At 39.2% G+C, this 22,762-nt stretch overlaps 1 protein-coding gene across 1 annotated transcript; it reads right to left on the minus strand.

The window, feature by feature from the left end:
* Positions 1-4,438: 4,438 nt before the first annotated feature.
* On the minus strand, positions 4,439-22,089 carry scarf2 (scavenger receptor class F, member 2). The gene is made up of 11 exons (XM_031747130.2): positions 21,398-22,089; positions 18,862-18,920; positions 18,666-18,767; positions 17,692-18,211; positions 17,012-17,230; positions 16,681-16,809; positions 16,259-16,362; positions 14,993-15,107; positions 14,596-14,693; positions 9,552-9,707; positions 4,439-9,010 (listed from the first exon to the last, which is right to left on the minus strand). The coding sequence occupies exons 1-11, from the start codon at positions 21,505-21,507 to the stop codon at positions 7,848-7,850; spliced, it is 2,775 nt and encodes a 924-aa protein (XP_031602990.1). The 5' UTR covers positions 21,508-22,089; the 3' UTR covers positions 4,439-7,847.
* Positions 22,090-22,762: the final 673 nt, after the last annotated feature.

The raw sequence follows: 22,762 nt of genomic DNA on the forward strand, positions 1-22,762 counted from the left end.
TTACTGGCCACATCAGAGGAGCTGGTGGGCAAGCAAACAGCAAGCACTGCTCCCCTCCCTCTAATCTGCGCCTCAGTAATCAGAAACACATGGCTCCCTATAATGACTCCACTGTTGTCCCATAAAGTAGAAGAAGGCTGTAAGGGTCACATATGTGTGTCACCTATGTGTATACACACAAGCACAAAGTCGCAATGATGGAAAATATACAGCTAACACTTCCTTTCACATGCCAGCGAACTGCAGCCACATAAAGTAAATAGATCCTGACATCCATTTAGGCAAACATTTCTTTTTTTTAGGTTGTTGCTAAAGTGTGTTTATCCAAATGGATAAGAGTGGTGCCAGTATCAGTGACTTGGCCTCTGACTCACAAAAACAAAGATGTGATAAAGCAAATGTGATGGGGGCTGTAAAATGGGGAAATGTTTCTGCAGGGTACAGGCATGTTCCTGTGACTGCATTCACTTAAAAAAGGGAGAGAAAGCATCCCAAACAACAAAGCTGTACAGTTTGTTGGTCACAGACAGGACTGATTGTCGGGACAGCTGGGGTTCACTGCACAAAAACATAAACCATCTGTTTATTTTCCTTGGGTTTGGGCGGACACAATGGGTCTTGTGCTCATTTTCCATCCCAGTATCTCTCTTTTTGCGGCTCTATGATGAACTGAGTAAGCAGTGAGGGGGAAAAAAACCCGAAAAACTTTGGGTCAGCCTGTGGAATTATGTGAAAGCTGAAACCCCAAACCATATTATGAAGTCTGTAGTCCCACTTTACTGCTCAGGTAGTGGATAGATGGGACAGGGGAAAGGGGAGAAAGGGGAAGGAGTAATTGAAGGAGAAGGAAAACAGGCTATGGGCACAAATACAAGAGAAGAGGAGCTTGTGAAAAAGAAGAAAGAAAATGAGAACAAAATGAAAAAAATAAAAAGAATCTGACTGATCTGCTTTTTATTAGCCATCCAAACCATTTCCCCTAATATGCTAGTTCCTTTAAATTATGCTGACAAAGGGGGAAAATTCAGGGCAATTTGAAGTCCCAGACAACTGTTTGCACACCCTTCCATGTGAGAGAAGAGAAAAAAAGAGTAAGAAAAATCTCCATCTGGACAGAGTAAGAGTGAGGCTGTGGATCAATTATATTTTGCACTATTTATACTGGTTGATTTTTTCACAAATGAGTACGAATAGTGCGTGAGGAAAACCGCGTGTCTTTCTGAAGTTCTGGCGCTGCAGTAACGATGCATGCACTGAGTTCAAAGTGGCGTGGAAAGTGTCAGAGCAAAATGGGTTTTCACACTGACTTGAAGAACAATACTGATATGTTAGTATATCCCAAACTGAGCCTCATCCAGTTTCAACTCTCTTGACCTAGTTTCATCACTTTACCAGCTTGTCTAGGCATCTATTTGGGAGGTCGGCTTGTTGTGCGGTTGCTCTTAATTTGTGCATTAAGAGCGGCCTATTTTAGCTCTGAGCCAACGCGTGGAAGTTTTGGGTCTATGATAATGACAGTCTTAAATCGCAGAGTGTGTAGATGTCACTGGAAATCTATAAACACATTTGATGCTGGTGCCCCCCCTGCCTCCCCACTTCTGGTTGCATGCTGACCTCAGTCTTCAGTGGTTTTGGCTCAAGAAAAGCACCAGCTCCATTTCCAGTAAATGTCATTTCATAGTTACTGCATTTCCACAGGGCTGAGAAACAACATTTAATGTGTAAGAAAGACTGCAATTAGACAGTGTTTCTCGCAGACAGCCTGTCGACAGGGATAAGAGACAGGGGAAAAAAAAGCCCATTTTTGAATCTCCTCTGGCCATGTCTGATGCAATGGATCAGCCAGGGGAATGACAGCATTTGAGGAAAACCGTACTACAGCAGACACAGTAATGTCAGACATTGTTTGAACACTTGAACAAAGAGCAACTGTTCATTTGAACTTCAATCAAACTTTACATCACACGAGGTTTTATAAGAAATAATTTGTGCAAAGTTCATGAACACCGTGAACATTTCAATATCAGATTTTCAAAATCAAAAGAGAGATTTGCATAGAATATTCTTTTTCTTCCCTTTGTTTCTGGTGTATGCCTTTGCATGTAGGCGATACACATTTCTTTACACTGAATACTTCTTACTGAACCTAATTCACTGTCCTGAACTTACGCGGACAGTGAAAAACGGCTCGTGACTCAGGCCATGCTTGAATTAATATCTTCAACCACTTTCAAGTGTAACTCGACTCCACTTTCTTTCTGCTTTGCATTGCAGAAAATATTTGTCTTTTTCCCCCTCACTCATAAATTTCTTTCTTCCTTTCCTTGCAGGGACTGAAATGGCTACCAGATGTGGTTCCAATCTGTTCCTGTTGCCATAGAGACACAGGGACTGGAATAGGTTTTTTGAGTCCAGGGCTTTTGGCTGACTCATAGGCCTGAGTTTTAAAGCCTCGCTGTTTCTATAGACATGGCACATTGAGGGCGCCCCAGCTCCAAGTTATGTTTAGACTGGCAGCCGAAATGTCACTGAACCCCCTTCCCACACGCCTACCCCTGACTTTTTGACCAAGCTTTGCATTATCCACTGTAGTAGCTCCTTTTTGTGCATTTATGTTGCAGTGCTACACGTAACATTCAATGCCAAGTCAATAAATGAGTAAAAAATGACTTGTAGTTGATATGAAAAGGGACATTTCTATAATTGTAAACCTTTTCTATTCATGAGCAGCAGGCACAGAAATCCATCAAAAGTTGTACACATGCTTAATCAACACGGTTGATCCTGAGATTCTGTGCAGTGGTGACATGCAATGCTCATTTCCAATCTGCGACTTTCCCACAACATGTCAAGGATGAAAAGACAGAGAACATGTTTTGGTATGCTCAGCTGAGAATCTTTTCCATCTGTGAGTTGCGGACGGGCAGATGGAGGCAGTTGTGTTAACATTCTTCTCTATTCTAGCAGTAAATCTGACTTCAGGCTGTTGTCACATGAAAGATGGTATGACTTTTTAGGGGGTGGGGGTGCTTATTGTGAGAATGTACATTTCAGTATGGTGTTTGGCTTACAATCCATATAGGAAGTTAAAAATTGATAAACGGAAATCAAGGTTGTGGCCAGCAGCTCTGTGAAGCCCTACACAGGGGTTCTTTAAGCCTAATGCCAATATCAGCAAGCTAACATCTGCTAATTAGCATTAATTAGGCAGATATTTGGTTATGAACCAAAAAATTAAAGTACTGGATGAATTTTGTTTTTAATGTGAATGACTTTGCCAGATGAATGATCCAAATGGCTATTAAAACTCCACATGCATGCACCATATATGTCAAAACCAAATGTCACTGAGGTTCATTCAATGCACAAAAATAAAGTAATACAAATAGAATAAAATAAAAGTATTTAATCTTCAACGTGACTAAAGTAGGGTAATGTCTGAAAATACTGATGCAACAGAATTGTCAAGGTTCATCCTCTTTGGACCATGAATTTAACTCCAGTAATTTGTTACAATTCATTCAAGTCCAAAGCAAAGTGGCAGCGTGACTGGCACTTTGCCACTTGTATGACAAATAAGTAAACCATCACCACAATGATTAAATTGTTTGCTCTGCTCTACAAAAGACAAGGAAAGATATGTCATCTTTTTAGCATGCTCTGCAAAGGTCACATCAACATTATTGCTGTCAGTGTCAGTAAAAAGCTTTATCACACTGCTATCTCCTTGAAACATCCATAAAAAAGCATTGGAAACCAGGCTTATGTTTTATGGCTCTGAAAACGTAGCATAAAACTTCTGTATGCATAACACATATGTACAGCTGTAAGTAGAACATCATGTCAAAAGAGTAGAAACCTAAACAAAGCCACTTCATCTTCTGGTTCCAATTACCCATCACAAGACCCATCCATCCATCCTCATATACAACCATTCATCCTCCTTCATTGCCTTGTGGCCCAGTTTTGGCTATATCCCCCTTTCTCCCTTCCAAAAGACGACACATATGCAGCGCGTGATTAACTCCTTAACACAGAGTTTCCACTGTTTTTCCTTCATGAAAGAAGCTCTTGTCCCCCCCCCCCATCCTGAAGGAGCCAAACTGACAGTCCCCTGGTTCCCTCAGGGTCTTTGAAGAGCCGCTATGACCGAATGACTGTGAGGAACATCCCCAGGACTGTGTAGCCTAACAGCTGAGACTTCAAAGAAAGGATAAAATAAAAGTGGATCTGTTAAGGAGAATAGAATACATGATGTATTACTAAATATATACTTCTTTGACTTGTTGTTTTTCTAGTGGACTGTACACTGGAATCAGACAATAGAAAAAGAAGCCAAAATGAGGTCATGATCCCATTAAAATGTCCAGAAGATACAAAACGGTATACAGTGATGTCACAGGAAACTGATTCAATGAGGACTGTTTTTAAAGCTCTCTATAGCTACATGTATTGCTTTTTTATTCCAATGAAGTAAATGAGGAAAAACCAACCAAATAACCATACACAAATGAAAAACAAATCAAAACTGCTATGAAAGAACCACAAAAGACAAAATACACCTTACAGTCAGTAATGTTTTCTGCAGCTTTTTAGGCCCTTTTCTACAAAAATGTTCTGTAAGCCAAAAAAACAAAAAAGCACAGACCAGTCAGATAAAATTGGCCATTTCCTAATTACACAACATTATGGTCAAAAGTATATGGAATTGCTTCAGGAGTGGTATTATAGTACGACTGTACAACCCTTTCTGTATGAGTTAGTTTTTTGCAGGCAATAATAACAAATGGAAGGAACACAAAGGTTACAAGGTTCTTCTGCAGCTATCAATGCCATATAATTACACTCTGCGTCATGCAGTTAAGTTTCACATAAACATAACATCAACAGAGAACAATTACAAAGCCAATGTAAACTTGACCGGAGGAAAGCACTCATACTCCAAGTTTGCTTCAGAGCCCAAACTAAGCAACAAAAGAAAACAAAAAAGAGAATTCAACATAAAAGTAAATTCAATGACGTCAAGGAAAACATATAGGCACTGAAAAGGTCATATAAGCACAGCTTACAAAGATAATAAAATTTACACAATGTATACAATGTTGAAAAAACAAATCACCAGAGAAATATGTTGTACCTTGATAAAAACACAAAACAGCAATATTTGGTTCATGAAATTAGCTGAGGATGTGATGTGGACTTTTCAGACGGAAACACGCCATGGCATGTTGGTATAACTTTCTGCTTATTTTAATCCATTATCCATTATTTATAGCTCATATTGTGACAGTTATTTTCATGTGTGTATCTCGAAGAAAAATTGAAATATTCCAGTTTGACTATTTCACTCCACCATTTTTTTGTGTATGTATTTTAGGATCAGCAGTTGAAATAAAGATTGGCAATAGCATTAGGCAAAAATAGCTTTTTTCACTTAAACCGATCCACAGTTGAGGCAAATTATAAGACCCGAGTACCATCTAGTCTTAGAGTCTACACCTTTTTATTTTAGCATGATTCTGATAGCTTAAGATAATCTGATCCTTTAAGGTAGAAAAGATCTTAGTCAAGATTTAGTTCCACAAAGTACCCAGGTGGCATAACACAACTTAATTTGAAATGAAAATACCTTTGAAGCGTTATCAACCTCACTTTTTGACTGAACTGAAAGTACACAGAGACACATGGCAGACTTCTTCTGTGGTCTGATCTGTAAAGAATGCCACTCGTGGTGAATATTTCAACAAAACTATATTTTACTTCTGATTAATAGGAGGATAGCATATAATGGTATGCTTTTTTAAATAAAGCATACAAAACTAAAAATGATTCTCTATCACACAGAAAGTAAGTGAATTCAAAGTGAATAAAAAGCATGAAATAAAATGAGGTGTGCTTTGGGGTTTCATTTTTGGTTTAGTGGTATAGCTGATTGAATAAAACATACAGTAAGAGCACATTATGATGGCTTGGGTTAAGCAGAATGATGGAAAAGCCATGTATATGAAATAGCTGGACAAAGGGGAGCAAAAGGCTGAAAATCCCTAAATGCTTTATTTCTGTACAGAAAAGGATTAAAAGCAGTAATAACGTTCAAAGCGGAATTAATTCTGTCTCATATGTATGGATAATTTCGTGAGATGATTCTAAATGTAGTATTTCACGTGTACCTGTGTGTCAAAATTTCAAATGTGAAGAATAACATCGCTAAAAGCTTGGAGAGTAAAATTTAATAATTTAAGATAAACTTTCTTTTGCTAGAGATGATGTTCTGCAGCAAATACAGCATAAAGTAAAGTGTTTCTTTTAAGAATCAATATCAAATAGACCATTAACTAAAATACATAAAAGAGATGAGGATTATATCCTAAACTCATTCAGGTGCAGATCTGTATTCCTGTGTGTTGGTACATCTAATTGGGGGAAAAGAATAAATAAAAAAGTAGCTTGGTATACTCTGAGGACCAGTTTCTTGGTTAGTTTTAGTACCTTTAGTACCTGTGCAGAGCATATATAGAATAGCTATTTTTCTATTATCCAACCTCAACAGCAATTCATATTCAATTCGTAAATATATCTGCGGGCAAATATGAGGTGGTCAAACAGTAAAATAGGCCAGAGACATTATATCAATTTAATCCAATCATGCTAAGTCTGTGGCTTCAAGGTCACGTAGGAAAAATGTGTTTTTGCCTAATTCGGCAACCCCAGTCATCAAATTATGCAATTTAAATTTTGGATAACCTGAAGTCCTAACACCAAGTTTGGTGTCAGTGCATGATAGATTTGCTCGCACTGTAGGTGTGTCCAAGTTCAGTGGCCATGTTCTTGGATGGATGTAACACCTTATATTTGGTTATGTTATGACTTCACTTCTTGTTTGAAAATTCTGATTGACTGCAATGAACAGGCACAGAAAAAAATCTCATGACTTTTGGTGTATAGTTATCTCTACGCACTTTGGTGAAGGTAGGAAAAAACTGAAAAAATATTAATAAAGCGCAGTTTTTCAAAAGGGGGTCTCAAGTCCACGGAACTCTTTTGGTTTTAATAGATCAAATGAAAACTCATTGCCCTTAAATTAAAAAAAATGCATGTAATAACTCATTTATTACTCAGTAAGTTTTTTAGTATCAATTTTAAAGCTTTTTTAAAAAATACCACATGACAGATAATGATGACACCATGCTCTGAAGACAACTCAATCCCAAGAATTTCAACTATACCCTTTTAATAAAAAAATGGGGATGTACTTTAAAGGTTAAATGCCTGCAATTTGACCAGCTGGTGGTCCTAGAGTGTTTATTCACTGGGATGAAACTTTGAATAGGGACAATCCTCTGTCCCTTTGTACAGAGTTTAATTTTTCAAAACTTTTTATGATACAGTGTAAGGGTTGCCATACAAGCCAGTGGTAGAACTGAAAGAAAAAAAATCTTATGGATGTCTAAGCATATAAGCAAAATATAGTGGTGGACATGCTGCAGAGTAAAAGAAATGAATGAACTTTGGATTATGTTTTTGCACCACTGTTCTCACAGTTGTGTCCAGCTTAGGCACAGGTTGTGGTGTGAGGCTGATATATAGTTGTTACTTTAAAAGAAGGACTCTTGAAACGTAATACAATGATGTATACAGGTTATTATAATATACCTTACCAATATGACTCGACTGTTCCTCTTGATTTAAAGCACTTCTTATTCTTGACTGGTCCTGGATTCGCCCCAAACTCTAACAGTAAAATTACAATTCCTTGACCGAAAAACTATGTTGTGGTTAAACTTCCAACAAATTTTAGTCTTTTGCAAATCCATCATAAACTTTGTGCAATTTGTAGTTCAAAACACTTATTTCACAACCTGTGGTGGCATAATAGCTGTCTTTTGCTGTGGTGTTTTACTTTCAGATGTATCCAAAGTACCTTCCTTTCCTTTCTTCCTGGGTGGTTTTTTTATGGGAGTCTTCTTTGGTGTAGGATCCAGTGGGTCCCCTGTCCTGGAGCCGTTCAAGTCCTGCTTTTCCGGGCTCTTGGCTTCAGGGTTCCCAAGGTTGGTTTTTACAGGTGCCACCATTTTCTGTAGGCTACTTGAGGTGGGCAGCTGGGGTTTGGTGGAGCCTTGCTCAATCTGGCTCAATCCAGTGGAGCCGGTTCTCTTGGCTTTCTGTGGAGGTGTGGGCTTCTCCCGGTTTGCCCTTGGTGTGGACAGACCATTGGTCTTTGTCAGCCCTGTTCCCTCATTCCTGTTGATGCTTTGGGTTTTTTCCTTGAGCTGAGCGGCAAGCAGCGTAGCAGCCTCTGAGTTCATATGAGGATGGATGACCTTTGGGCTCTTGGGTGGCTCCTTAGGGGTCTGCTTTGAACTGTCAACACTTTTCTTTTCAGGTGAGGAGCTGTGAAAATTACTTATCTTCTTGAGGGCATTCTGAACAACACCATTGATGTGCTCCATGTGACTGGGACTGCTGTGCTCATCCCCAGACTTTTTACCTCGCAGAGGTTTGTGTTTTTTAGGGGAGCCACTGGCATTTGCCTCCTGCCCCTCCTGTATCTTCTGTCGGTCATGATGCTTTTCCTTTATTCTTTGCCACTCTTCACTCTTAGATGAGCCATCACTTGAACTTCTCTTTTTCTCCTTTGACACTGCAAGTGCCTTAATTCCCCCCTGCTGCTCAGGCTGGGGAGACCCTGTGGTATTCCCGTGTATCCATGACACCTTGGGTTTAGTGGATGGGTCTGGTGGCCGTGGTTTGGGCTTGCCAGGTGAAGGCGGTGGCTTTCCATTGCGCTTGGCCTCTAATATAGGAGTGCCATCTCTATCCTTGCCACTGTTCTCATCCTCCTTCGACTGCTTGGAGAGGCGAGCGACCAAGGCATACTGTGGCTCACTGCCTTCTGTTTTGGTTACGCTTGTGTCTTTCAGGGAGGTGTATTCACCAGCGTCATCTTCATCAGGGACAGCTTCTGGCTTCTCTGCTGCTGGGCTGGGGCTCCGCTTGTCATTCATGGATTCTGTGGATCATTGGCAGATCAAGAGATGTTACTCAAAAATGGTGTTTGTTTATTTCAATCCTGATCTTTTGCTGTTTTTGCTGATTTTTTGCATTACATTACTTGATATGATCACTACGCTTACTGCATGTTTGCTGTTGTTCAATTATACTGAAAATAACTGGGTCAATAACTGGGTCAATTCGGCAACGTGATGATCTTACTCAAAATCCATTTTTGTAAAGAGACCCACATCAAAGAGAAACAGACTAAAAGTGGCTAAAGCATCATTTGCAATTTCATAGTTCAAGATTGGAAACTGATGGAATGGGTGTTTTCCACCAAACTTTAAGGATTTAGTCACTGTTTGGATGTGTGCAATATGCTGACTTGACCATTCCATTTCCTGTTTATGCTCTTCTTGTTCTCAAAGGAGAATCTAAATTTAAATGGCATAAATGCCAACTATTATGTAGCTATTAGAGAAGTGAGTGAGTCACTGGATAGTCACATTGGGGAATATGATTATCTCTTGTTTTTTTTTTTTTACATGATTACTCACCTTCATGCGGAACACAGTAAACTGGCCCCTCATCTCCGCTCTCAAAAGAAGAGAAGGACCCCTGGGATGACCAGGAGGAGGGGGAGTGCTGTTCAGCCACAGAGGGAGGCTCAATGAAGCTGCAGTTGAAGGTGTTCTCTGGGTCATGGTGGGCTACTGAGAACAAAAAACAAATGCAAAAGTCAAAAGGTCAGTCAGAGGTTTTTTTTTACTGTGTTACAGGACAAACAGTCTGCTCTTCCTAAGTCTCACAGGAAAGTTGTAGAAAGCATTGGTTTAACTAACTCTGTAGAAAACTAGGTTTCACATGTGAGCTAACAAAGGCTCTGACACTATGAGTTTCTAAAAGCAAATGCTGATATTTTCATACAGCGGTTCAGCCATTCATAATTTATTAGCTAGAGCTGAATTCCCACAGCTGATGACATTCAGGTTTTCTTTACAATTTGCTTAGAAAATCTTAACCAACAAACAACACTCTTTATAATATACGATATACTAATAAAGAGCTGAATGGTAAGATAAAACGTTGCAATGTTATGTGGTTGCTTACTGTCTCTGCTGATCTTTTCTAGTATTTTGTGGGTTCAGCAAAATGAACCGCAAATGGGTTCTTCATTGTCATCTTCCACTGAGTCCTCTCCCTAATGATAAGTAGGTCAAGTCATTTTTCCCTCTCACAATCTCCCTTTTGCTCTCTCATTCTTCCGTCCTCAGACACTACAGCATTCTGCTAACCCTTCAGTCTCAGGACAGCTGCGCTTTCTGAAGGGTACTTAGGCTTAATCTTCCCATCTGGTGTGAACCGGACTAAACCGTACTGGGTGTTAACTTGCATGACCGGCCACATCAGATGCTCCTGTTTATATTCCCGATGACACACGGGTCCATGCGTTTGTTTAGACCTTAGATAAACCATCTATGGAAGGAATCCCCTAACTACCAGGACACTGGCCAAGAACAAATCATGGCTTCTTTAGATGTTTTTTTTTGATTATACCTAAAACGATTTGCTAGTTTAAGAGATCTACAGCTAGATTTTTGCAGACTGACTTGCAGAAATGTATCTCTCTATATTCTTGCTGCATTTGTATTAGTGTTTGATATGGATGCACTTTTAAAATGTTACAAAAGAAGAAAATCCAGCAGACTATCTGCTTAGAGGCTGTTTTTATATTCTCCCATTATAGCAAACAAGTCTGGTTTATCTGTCACCATAAACCAGTCTGAAGTTTATTCTCTTGCTTCCCATGTGAATCCATGTGGCTCAAACCATGTGACTTTGTGTTGAGCATTTTGTGCTTTCAACTTTTTCTCCAAAAACAACATGATTGAGTCATGTTTTCCCCTTTAGTTTGCTGGGTTTTTATCTGAATTTCTAGTTTCTAATTTAATTTTAGGTTGCCCCTTTCAATCTGATTTGAAAGTCTAGGTTTTACCTTAGAAATATGACTCACTTGGTTATTTTTACACTGATCTAAAATGGTTCCTTAAAAAGGTTTCCTTCTTTCATCAAAAGAAGCAGTCTAACTCCCTGAACGACATATTTGATTTTGGGGGTCTATTGTGTTTTATGCACTGAGGGTTGAATGTCAAAACAGTTGCAACATGTCTGTCTCAACTACTTGTATATATAAAGAGGTCATAAGATAGTAAACATAAGTATTTTGAAACAGAGAGGACTTACATTTCCATTATCATTTTAAAATATCCCCATACCAATCTGCTATCTCTATATTTTATATTAATTTATTTATAGAAGTAAATCTGAAGCCAGAATGGAACTTCTACCTTCAATGTAAGATCGAAAACTATTTACGCTTAAGTAAATATTTGAATTATACGGGAAAAAAAGATATTGTATATGTCTTTTCCACCACTTGTGCAGGGTCCTCATAGTGTAGCAACAGGCAGACAGGCACAGACTGAAGGACAGAGGAATGTAGAACGGCAAAGATTTCAATCATGTTAGTCAGCGATCTAACACATGGGCATTTTGCAAGTGATGTATGCAGCGATGAACAACTGCTGTCCTTAAAAATTGCTTGGTCCAGACTGTGAGTCTAGCAAGGAAGATTGCTATGCTGACTAGACGCCACTGTGATCCCTCTCTGCATGAAGGCCAACACACAACAGGGTATTATTGACCCATCTCCACAACAGAACTCCACCACCATAGTTGCTCAGTAGGGTGGTGGAAGTCTAGAGGATACAACAAGAAAGCTGATAGATCAAACACCTGGTCCATCTCTAAAAATCTGTGCAGTGAATAATAATACACCAGTAATAATAGTACATAAAAATATATTTCATCCTAAAACAGCATGGACCCATGTTACAACGTTGCATGTAAATTCTAATATACAGAGCCAGCGTATAGCCTACAGCCATTTGGACACTTCTGTTTTTAAAAAAATGAATATATACAGCAGTATAACAGTAACTGGGTCATTCTAGTAAAACCCAAAGTGTGATTTTGAGAAAATATTCTGACTATTTGATTAGATAACTCCCAACTACACTGTGAGTATTGCAGCAAACACATTTGCAATACCAGCCAAACTTTGCCCGGATAAATAAAGAAGAAAAAAAGCAGTTGGTGCTGGTCTTAGCATCCGTCCATGAGGAAGCATTTGGACACAGAGGAGGCAAGGAATGCCAGACAGACACGAATGTGCAGGGTGTGGAGTAAATATGCTTAGAGAGGAATGCTAAAATGCAAGCAAACAGCATTAGTTTCACCAAGAGGGAAATAGGTGACAGTGTGTTTATATAGTTTTTTTTTTTTCAAGTCTAACTTTGCTAGGAGTAAATGCTGTCCTTTAATTCACCCCTGACTTCTAAAATTCTAGTTCCCATGCTGATTAATATTGCATTTTTCAATTTCAGGAAAAGAAAGACAAATTGTTTTTCAAAAAGTCTTATATTAAAAAAAAAAGCAGGCATGTAGAGGCATAATGTAAAAGATTTTCATTTAGGGTATTGTGGTTCAGCTTCCATGTGTTTCCAGATGTTTATTTAGCTTCATTTTCATTGATTGTTTATTATTGTTTATAAACATACCATTTCAAAACATTGACCACATTTGATATTTCTCCACCATGTTCTGCTTTATCAGACCATCAAATCTGACTGCTAGGACAGCAAGAACTCAAATGGCAAATATAGGCTGACTATAAACATTTTTAAATACTACAAACAAACTGAAAATGGAATTTAGTTTCATGGGAATTTTTAGGTGAGAGCCAACACCCCCCAGCCCCCATCTCCCCTACCCCTGTTTCATTTTCATTTGGTCTTACCACATCTGTTGCCACTGACCCTGATGTGGATAAATCACTATTCTGACACTAGCTGGGGTAAATTTGACCACTTCCTGTTTCCAGCCCTATGGCCCCCCTCTGGAATGTGTGTGTGTTTGTGTGTGCAGGACTGTGTGGCTTCAGTTGGAGCTGGAGTTTTTAATGTTGGCAAACCATGCTTCTGTGAGTAGCACAAATGCAAACAGGGTAGCAAAGATTTATGCAGGACAAACGAAGGAGAAGAGGAAGGGTGGTATGAGGGTCTGCCTTCAAGTCTGACTGCAACATTTTTCACATTTACTGTCTAAAACTGATGAAACTTTAGTTTTTCAAGGCCTAAAAATAGATTTTTCTTTACTTGCATTCTTAAGAAATCCTTTTATCTTCATGTAAAGCTGTTATTTACAGCACATGATTTGTACTTTCTCATAAATAAGCATTAATGTCCCATAGGATGACACAGGCAACAGAGTCCATGTGTTGTATTTTCAAATGAGGCATAATGTGGACAGATTATAGCTTAAATAATCAGTTGGAAAAATGAGAAAGCACATGCTGCTCAGACTTGGAAAAGAAACCAGGTCATTATGATTTAACCCCTTATGCATTACACTGACTTCAAAAACACATTTTAAAGCATCTGTCTTTTTCAGAAAACACAACTCAAAGTAAGGTTAGGAAGATCTGTGTCACTGACCAGCCATATATGCTTTTAGTCTGCAAAATGTTACAAAATACAGAGAAATGATTGGATAGACAGATTAACTAATCATTTTAGAATCAGCAAATGTCAGAATAAGTCAGTGTCTTGAAAATATTGGAAATTCCATTTAACAGCGCAGCAAATATTGCTTCTGCTGTCTGATATGATGCACATATGAATGTATTTATTGCATAGGTAATGGGAAATGATTTGATAATAAACCTTAGTGTTTTAAAATTTAAACAACTATGGGAATCTCTGAATCCTAAGCAAAAATACCCATAATACGTTGACTACTCTGACGTGTGTAGAAAAGCAAAACAAAACAAAAAAACCAAAAAAAACAAAGACTGGGGTCACAAACACATCTGTCACACACCACGAGACCTCCACATGGAGCAGCAGAGCTACAGCGTCCACCCAAACAGTGCAGCCTTTGATAGCTCGTCACTCACCACCACATGGGCCCCCAACAACCACTGGCTTTCTTTTTAATAACACAGCCTCCTCCTCAGCACAAGAAAAAAATTCTTGTGAAGAAGATGATGGAAAAGAGTAAAGAAAATAGGGAGAAAAAAGCCCAAGTTTAGGGTCGTAATAATATGAACACATGGCATTTGGCAGTGCCAAGAATAATAATGGGCTCTAAAACCAGTGCATTCTTTTCAAATGAAACCTCATACTCGCCTGGCAGCCACCATACACTTTTCAACCCTATTCATCTTCTAGGCAGCAGCCTAAGGTAGCACTAAAAGAAAATGCTTACACTTATTGACAGACATTAGCGTCGTTGTCTACATGACGTTAAAATTAAAAACATTTGAAAGCACTGATTGCCACTAACACACAGCTTTTATACCATCTGATATCTACGGTATACTGCTTACACAGAATATCATTACATTCACTGGCTTTTACTGAAGCTAATAAAGATACACATTTTAGCAGACTGTGCAAGAATCAAAGACAAAGATTACAGAGAATACAGAAGCTTCTGGTAGCACTGTGGCGGTATATGAGAAATAGTTTTTGGGCTCACCGACTACTTTGGGCAGTTTCTGTCTCCTCAGTGGAATACGGGGAAGTTTAGTGCTGATTCTGCTGAATCGTCCACACAAGATCCGTTTGGCTTTTTTGCTGTTGAAAAGGGATGACGCCATGGAAATCCAAATGAATCATTCAAACTAGGCATTTTAAACCTGGCCCTCTGCCTCTTTTGAGGGCTCAGGGACTGCTCATATTGCTATTCACAATGTAATGTCAATATATAAAAGCTCTTGAAATACAATTTATGTGCATTTATTAATTTAACAACCTGCGAGAAAAAGTACAAAGAAAATATTTTTCTCTGTTTTATTAACCAGGGCAGGCCTCCTAATAGAAACTCAAGCCCCTAATGTGGACCGCTGAGGTGAAGGCACCTATCTGTCACTCACTTGTGGTTGTCTTTGTGTCGACAGAGGCAGCAGCAGCACAGCAGTGAGAGGAGGACAATCAGTAAAAAGGAGACCAAGGTCCCAGCTGCAATCACACCCATCCGCTGGTTGGGCTCTGAAAGACAAAATGCAGGGAATGGTGGGTGTGCCACAATGTGTTGGTGAAGTCTGAATGCCAGTTTCAACAAATAGCTCTCAGTCATAGCTAAAACAAAAAAGCGTGGCATGTAGTACACTATTACAAATTAATATGAAATCGCATTGAAGATACCATAATATAGTGTTTAACTAGTGTATTTATTAATGTGGCAGATTTGACAATAACTGTAGATTATAGCGCTGCCCCCTTTAAGACCAACTGGGCTTTTATTGTTGATTTTCTGCAATTAGCTTCCTCCTCTCACCCCCTCTTTATTATAGACCCTTCATCATTTATCAAAGATTTATTAGCATTCCTCCCATTTGAAGTTTGATACACCCCAAAGACAATCAGTGGTGTATTATACAGTTATGGACAACATTTAGTATTGGGAAAGAGAGACAAGCACCAGAAGAAAAGTAACACACAGGAGTAAAAAAGCAGTGAGCCTTAGGTTTTACGCTGTCACATACGTCTCTGGTTGTTGGGTGGTCTGTCCTTGACATGTTGTCACCCTCAATTTGGAATGGAGTTGAGGTAAAAGTAGCAAACGGTTAGGTTATCACTGACCAACCTGCCACCACCCATCATGTTCACTAGCCAAAATTCATCCAGTCTCTGTGTGTGATATTCTCCATGTCTGCCTCCAATAATCTCTTTCCAAACAGTATTTTTTTCTCTATTCTCTGTATCCATTCCAGTTTCTCATTTTTCTTTCCTTTCCTCCATCCCTTTCTTTTTTTCTTCCTTCCTTTCTCTCTTCTGTGGCTGGACAGGAACAGAGCCAACAAACACAACCATAAAAAGGACACCGGTCTAGGTCTGGAAACACAATCAAGGCCCTTTGGTGTCCCACTACACACACTGACCTAAATAGATGTATTTGTTGCTACTCAGCATATACAGCCAACTATTAGAAATTTAATATGCAGGCAGTATTGCTGGCATGTAATTTACAAATAAACAGTTCAGAGCATTTGAATTCTTTTGGTGTGTACAGTATAAAGTAAGAAATATCTGTTCAAGTTAGGAGAAAAAAAAGCCCCACTAGTTTCTGACATACTCACTAACCGCAACACATCAGTTTGCTCTTAAAAAACTAAAAGTAAAAATAAAGATTTTCTTACGGAGATGGCAGGCACCAGAAACACGATCACAGTTCTTGTCATGGCAAGAGCATGTCTGGTTACAGTTGATTCCATACTGGCCAGTTGGACAGGTCATATTGCAGCTTGAGAGAACAGAGAAGAGACAGAAAACATCTGCTTAATGTTGAGTCTGAGAATCAGTATGTTACATGGAACAAAAGAAGAAAGAAGGGGATCGTTTCTGCTGTGTTTGAGAGAATTTTGCTTTTTTCGTTCCTAAATTTTATTTTATTAGTTTAAACACATGCATCAAAACACAAACTCAACCTTTTAAGTCCCCAGATATATAAATGTGCTACAAACATCATATCACCACATTCCACCCTTTGCCACTGTATACTGTACAGCTGTCAAGGGTATAAACAAGGCTGTTTTTATCTTTGAGGTGTCGTTTAACTTACTATGTGCCATAAAACCCTGGGTCACAGAGGCACTCTCCGGTGACAACATGACAGATGCCATTAAAACAATGACTGCAGTTGTTTTCACAGTTCTCGCCATATGTGCCATTGGGGCAGCGCACCTCACACCTATCACACACAGAAAGAATGTCTTGATTACACATAATGTAATTTTAAAGCTTAGAAGTATGAGTCATGGTCATTACCACAGTGCCAGAAATAGTCTTGTAATAGCTAGTAGTTAAGTATTTAAAAGGGAATACTAAATAACAAAACAGCATGCTCTTTTCTTTACACATTTGTGTACGTGTGTGTGCATTTTTTTTTTTACCTGTCCCCAATCCAGCCAGGGTTACAGTGCGAACACTTGCCATAGATGGGCTCACAGTGGTGACCATCTTTACATGTAGGACACACTTCCTGGCAGTTTTCACCAAAAAAGCCCTTGGCGCAGAGCTGATCACACCGAGTCCCATTCCATCCTCTCTCACATGTATTACAGCTTCCTCCTGTCACTTTACAGGGCTGCTGGCCTTTGCAGTGCCCACACCTGGTGGCAGCCAACGAAACACAGAGTTTTTTTTTGTCTCCTCTTATCTAAATGTAATGAGACAGCTCAGTGATCAAAATCTTCATGAAACCAGCTGTATTAGTTTGCTTTAGATTCCTGCTCTAATCATTTGAAGGCGATAAACACTGAACCGTAGCAGTACTTGAAGCAATTGTACTGCACGTTTATTGTGTTGTGATAATGATTGTGGGACAATGTGAATACCATTACCTCCTGAATACCAATTCCCCTTGAATCTTGCTTGGGCATTGTTCCATTAAATTAGATAGATATGTTTAGATTTAAGATTTTAGATATTTAATCCTCTAAAAACCACAAACCTGCAATATCACATGGACCAGACATGGAAACTCAACATTAGGCATCTGAAAAGCTCAGAATTTCCTGTTTAAATAATGGTACACTGCTTTCTGCCTACTTTAAAAAATATATAATCCCACCTGATCCTGCAGTTTTGACCATAAAATCCAGCAGGACATGGCTCCCTGCAGAACTTCCCACGGTACCCAGGCAGACAGGTACATGAACCATCAGCCTGGTTGCACTTGCCATAGACGCACTGGCAGTTTCGCTCACAGCGTGGACCCCAAAGCCTCTCCCTGCACTGGCAGCGTCCCGAGAACTGGTCGCATGGTGAATTGTTACAGTTACACTGGAGTGCACAGTTCCTCCCAGTCCAGCCAGGGTTGCACAAGCATCGTCCTGTCATTACATCACAGACTGAATTGATGCTGCAGTAGCAGTTGTTGTTGCACTGAGGACCCCAGAAGCCAGGATAGCATGTGCATTTTCCTGTTTCTTGGTCACACTTGCCCTTCTGGCAAAGACAAACATTCTCGCATTTAGGTCCCCAGCGATTGTGGTTGCAGGTGCACTCGCCGGTCAAATCATCGCACTGGCCATTGGGGTAACAGTGACATTCTCCCTTGCAGTCTGGTCCCCAGTACTCTGCAGGGCACTCTGTTAAAAGACAGTGTTTTCAGGAAAAGTTCTTACAGAGTGTAAGACTACAAATACTAGTAAAACTGGAAGGTTGTACTTAGGCGCAGTAGTGCTTTGAGCTACAAACAATGACATTGAAACTTTGTGTAAAAGCATGTTATGATAACTGATTTGAGAGAAATGTAAGAACTAGCTGATGCATAAAGAATGCCATTTATTATACATGTATTTGGTCATTTGGTCATCATCCAAACTATTGAAGGTACATGAATTCTGAACACCTGTTTTTTGGACTAGCCTTTGCCAACTTTTTAAGATATTTGTTGTCTCTTGTTAAGTCAATAAGCAATATTTTGGAAAACTGACTGCCAAAAGTACTATACTGGAACATTTATATTTAACATGCAGTGTAGTTGCTAAATACCAGGAATGAGACAAAATGAAAAATAAAGTGAGAAAAAAATATTCTTACTGGTGTTACAGCTAGCTCCAAAGTATCCATGACGACAACGGCATTCATTTGGCCTGACACACACCTCATTGTCCTTGCAGGTGAAGTTGCCTTCACAGAGGGCTGAGGTGAAAAGTATAGGCCATATTATTCTATTGGTGTGCACAATGAGCCATATGACATGCTGCTAAATGTTAGCTCTAAGTGTGGTACATACGTGTCAGACATTCAGTTCCTAGCTGCCCCCATCCACTGCAGCACACTGGTGTTGATGATCTGGGGAGAAAAAGGTACAGAATGAGAGGGGAAAGATGAAGCACTTGATTAAAATAAAGTAAAACAAATATATTTCAAGTGACAACATTCACACAAAGTTCTTGCTTTTTAGGCTTTGCGCTTCTTACTGATGCAGCTGTTGCCAAATTCTGCAAATGCAAGCATGGCACCATGCATTACACATATGCTTAGCACATTGTTGTATAATTACCTCAATATGGCTCATTCCAATTTCTACAAGACATATACACTCAAAAGCTACTAGCCCCTGAAGCTCTATAGGCTTTTCAGCCTCCCCCAGCCTGTGATACAGTGTGAATATTCAGAGACAAAATTTTGTAGACAAGTATTGGGCCTAACAGGAAAGAACGGCTGCATGTCCTCTTCCTCCCATGCTGGTGACCTCTGTGGGGCCCCTGCAACACGTCAGCTTGCCCTAAATTGTTTGAAGATGGCAGTTTGTGTTCAGTTGATGGGAAGGGAGTAGCACTATCCTATTATCCTGCCAAAACCGGCACGTGTTCAAGATCATTGGTCAAACCTCTGAATTACTTGACTTGTATGAAAGGAATTTTTCTAAAGAATCTTTTTTTTTCTTTTTCATACAGTTTTCTTTAGAATTTAGGTGTTTTTGTTTGTTTCTTTTGTGTTTCGTTTTTTTGTTTTTTTCAAGTGTGCCACACCAAATTTGGACTGGAAAATTTTGAACTGTAATCGACCCTTTATAATTGACCCTTTGTTAACCTTTAACATTAATCCAATCCATGCCAGAATGCAGAAGGAGAAATTACATTCACTGTTTAATGGAATTAATTTGGTCTTTACATGCTGAAGACCTGTGTCCCTTTCATTACCACAGAAAGAATGCACGAACTACTTTCACAGACGACCTCAATTGCTGCTCTTTCACTGATTTGAAAAGAAGGTTTCTGAATCAGTGTTGCAAACATCACAAAGCCAACAGCTTTTAGCATTCTCAAAACACTGTTAGGAACACTTGAAGCTAGAAAACAATGAGTATTGAGGGGACCGGCAAATGATTTTAGGATGTATTGCCATTCCAGCCAGATTCAACAGTTGATTTTCCACTATGAGGAGACATATTGGAAATGCTGACTAGTTGTGATAAATAATGAACTACTTCCCTCTATTCATATGATTCAGGGCCATAAAAATAGAACAATAAATGAATAGTGGGGGAAAAAAAGACAAGTGAATGGTGAGTTCAGTGTCATGAATGTTGAAAAGTGCAAAGAGGGGCAAAATATCAAACTTGTAGAGCAATGGAGGTCATGCACAGCACGCTGAAAACTTCATAGAGTATAACAATAGTCTATGCCAGAATTTCCTTTCTGGCAAATGCCAACGTTTTTCCCAGTGAGGAAAAATGACAGCGCAACTTTAGCTTTTGAAGAGCAGCTGCTGATTACTTTCTTTCTGAGTGCACAGGAAAATACAGTGTGTGGCTTTTCAGATAAGCTATTTTCTCTCTTTCTTGGTCTGATAACATTTTCAGCATAAAAAAAGTATTCACTTTTTTTTTTGTCATTTTAAGCTCATCTATCCTAAAGTATTCAGCTACAAGTACATGGTTACTTATCACACATTGTTTAGAACATACCGGAAAATGATCCCTGGATTACATTTGCTGTTTCTGGCCTACCACAATTTACAAAATTCAAAACATCAGTTCCAGCATGGATACTGCAGTCAGCAATTATGGGCTTGGATGCTTTTCTTTTACACAAGTTACTGAAAGGCTCAGGAGATCACCGAGAAATGCCTTTAGGATCACTTTAGGATCACTTACTTTGATGACAGGATTTTAACCTAAATCCTGTCATTTTTGCGTTTCATTAACTCTCCCAAAATCTAGTTCTCAAAAGTGCATTATCAACCACACTAAGAAATAGTGCCACGAGTGCTGTAAGGGTCTGTAAGGGCGCCCTCTTCAGAGCAACAAAAACATTTCGGTTCCAGATGTAGCACACACATCTGTATAGCTATGCTTTTCTTCAATGGACTTCTCCTCTTGCTATCTTGCTATGGCTACACTGAACAGGGAGCGCGTTATATGTAAGGGAGAGAGGGGGGGAGTGGGTCGACGTGACATAATGCATAAAAAAAGTGTTTCTAAGATCTACTGACCTAAAATACATATCTGTTAAATACTAAAGACGGCGCATGTCTTTACAAAATATTCGGCGACTTTGGAGGGCCACTATTTACGCACAAGGCCACCAATGGAAACGTCAAATTTATGAAGTTACGCATTTTTCCATAAAACAAGAAATAAAACATACTTTGAATAGCTACTTATTTCCCAACTCTAGCGGAACTTTTTTGAAAGAAGTTCCCATCCCCCCCTGAAAATGGAGAATAAGAAGCAAAAAATGTCAGACGGAAATCTTATTGTACAAGCTGGTTTGCAGTAACAACAAATTGAATAGCTCCCATTTTTCCCCCTGCATGCTTACCCGGGTACTTTGCACACATTCCTGCCTTTGGAGTTGAGTTCTTGGCTGAAACCGGAGCAGAAGAAAAGACAAACCAACGCAAGAAAAGTAAAAGAGTTCTTTACTTCCATTGTACAAGCAGCAGCATCCTTCTAGACGCCGTATTTACTCCGCATTACCCTCATCCAAAAGTTACGACGGTTGGGTTTCAGTGTACTTTGCACACTCCAGTTTCTTTAATGCACATAAAACGAATGCGCATCCCTTTTAAATAGGCTAATAAATTCTTAAGGTGTTTTAAAAAGTCTCGCCACCACCTACGCCATCGAGAAACTTTCCAAAACTGACCAGCGACAGCAGCTCCAACCGCAAAGGAGAAAAAGTCATAAACCCAAAGTTGCAATCGCAGTAGTCTTAGTGAACGTTTTTTCTCCTGTTGTTACTTATTCCTTGAAAGAGGTCATAAGCCACATGCCTCCAGACTCAAAATGAATCAAATATTTTTTTCTCTTGCCAAAATGTGTCTTCGGAGCTTCTGGGAATGTGTAGACTGTTGATAATCTTTACAAAAAATAAAATTAAAATAAAGCAGAGTGTCACTATGTCGCTTTTCTTCCTCTCGAAGGAGACGCGCTTAATCCTTAACTTTGGTCCTCTCTTGCGCTCTCAGGAGTGGCAGAAGGGAAATTCCTGATTTGTTACTCTATCTTTGGCTCAGTGCGCCATGCGTGAGCCACCAAATTTGCATAAGCCTGTGCGCAACAGGGTCTGATAGAAGAAAAAGGGTTAAAAAGAAATAAAGAAAAAATATATTGTGCTCCGTTCTTAGATTTTAACAAACAGTAGAGGTAATTACCTACATTGATGACATTTAGTGGAAATATTATATTTATTATCAAATGTTATGTACATAGATCATCTTGGAATTAGACTTATCAGAATTATAGATATGATTTATAGAAGAATACGCATTTTAACCAAACCGTATTTTTAAGTAGTTTTTTTTTTTTTATTAATGGATCCTGTGTGAGCCTTTGTGTGGTGGCTTCAGGGGGCAGCAGTGTATTACCCACAACTGAGACAATAGCTCCCCCATCTGTCAACACGAACGCAGTGATGCTGATAGACAGTACCCTGCATTAAATCCTCTGAAAGTGCGTCGCACGTAAGTTGAACATTTCACTTTTGTATGAGTGATTTTGTATCCTTGACTTCATTTTAACAAACTGCAGCACTATACGCATTTCACATTCTTGCCTATATAGCAGTGTCTTCTGTAAATCTTATTTTGACTAAGTTGTGTCCTACACATTTACAACATATTGCTTCGTCTGAAAGTGGAAAACAACCACTGCTGAAATGATGGAAACGCCGAAATGAATACTA

Source organism: Oreochromis aureus, linkage group 12 (assembly GCF_013358895.1).
Source record: "Oreochromis aureus strain Israel breed Guangdong linkage group 12, ZZ_aureus, whole genome shotgun sequence".
NCBI lineage: Eukaryota > Metazoa > Chordata > Actinopteri > Cichliformes > Cichlidae > Oreochromis > Oreochromis aureus.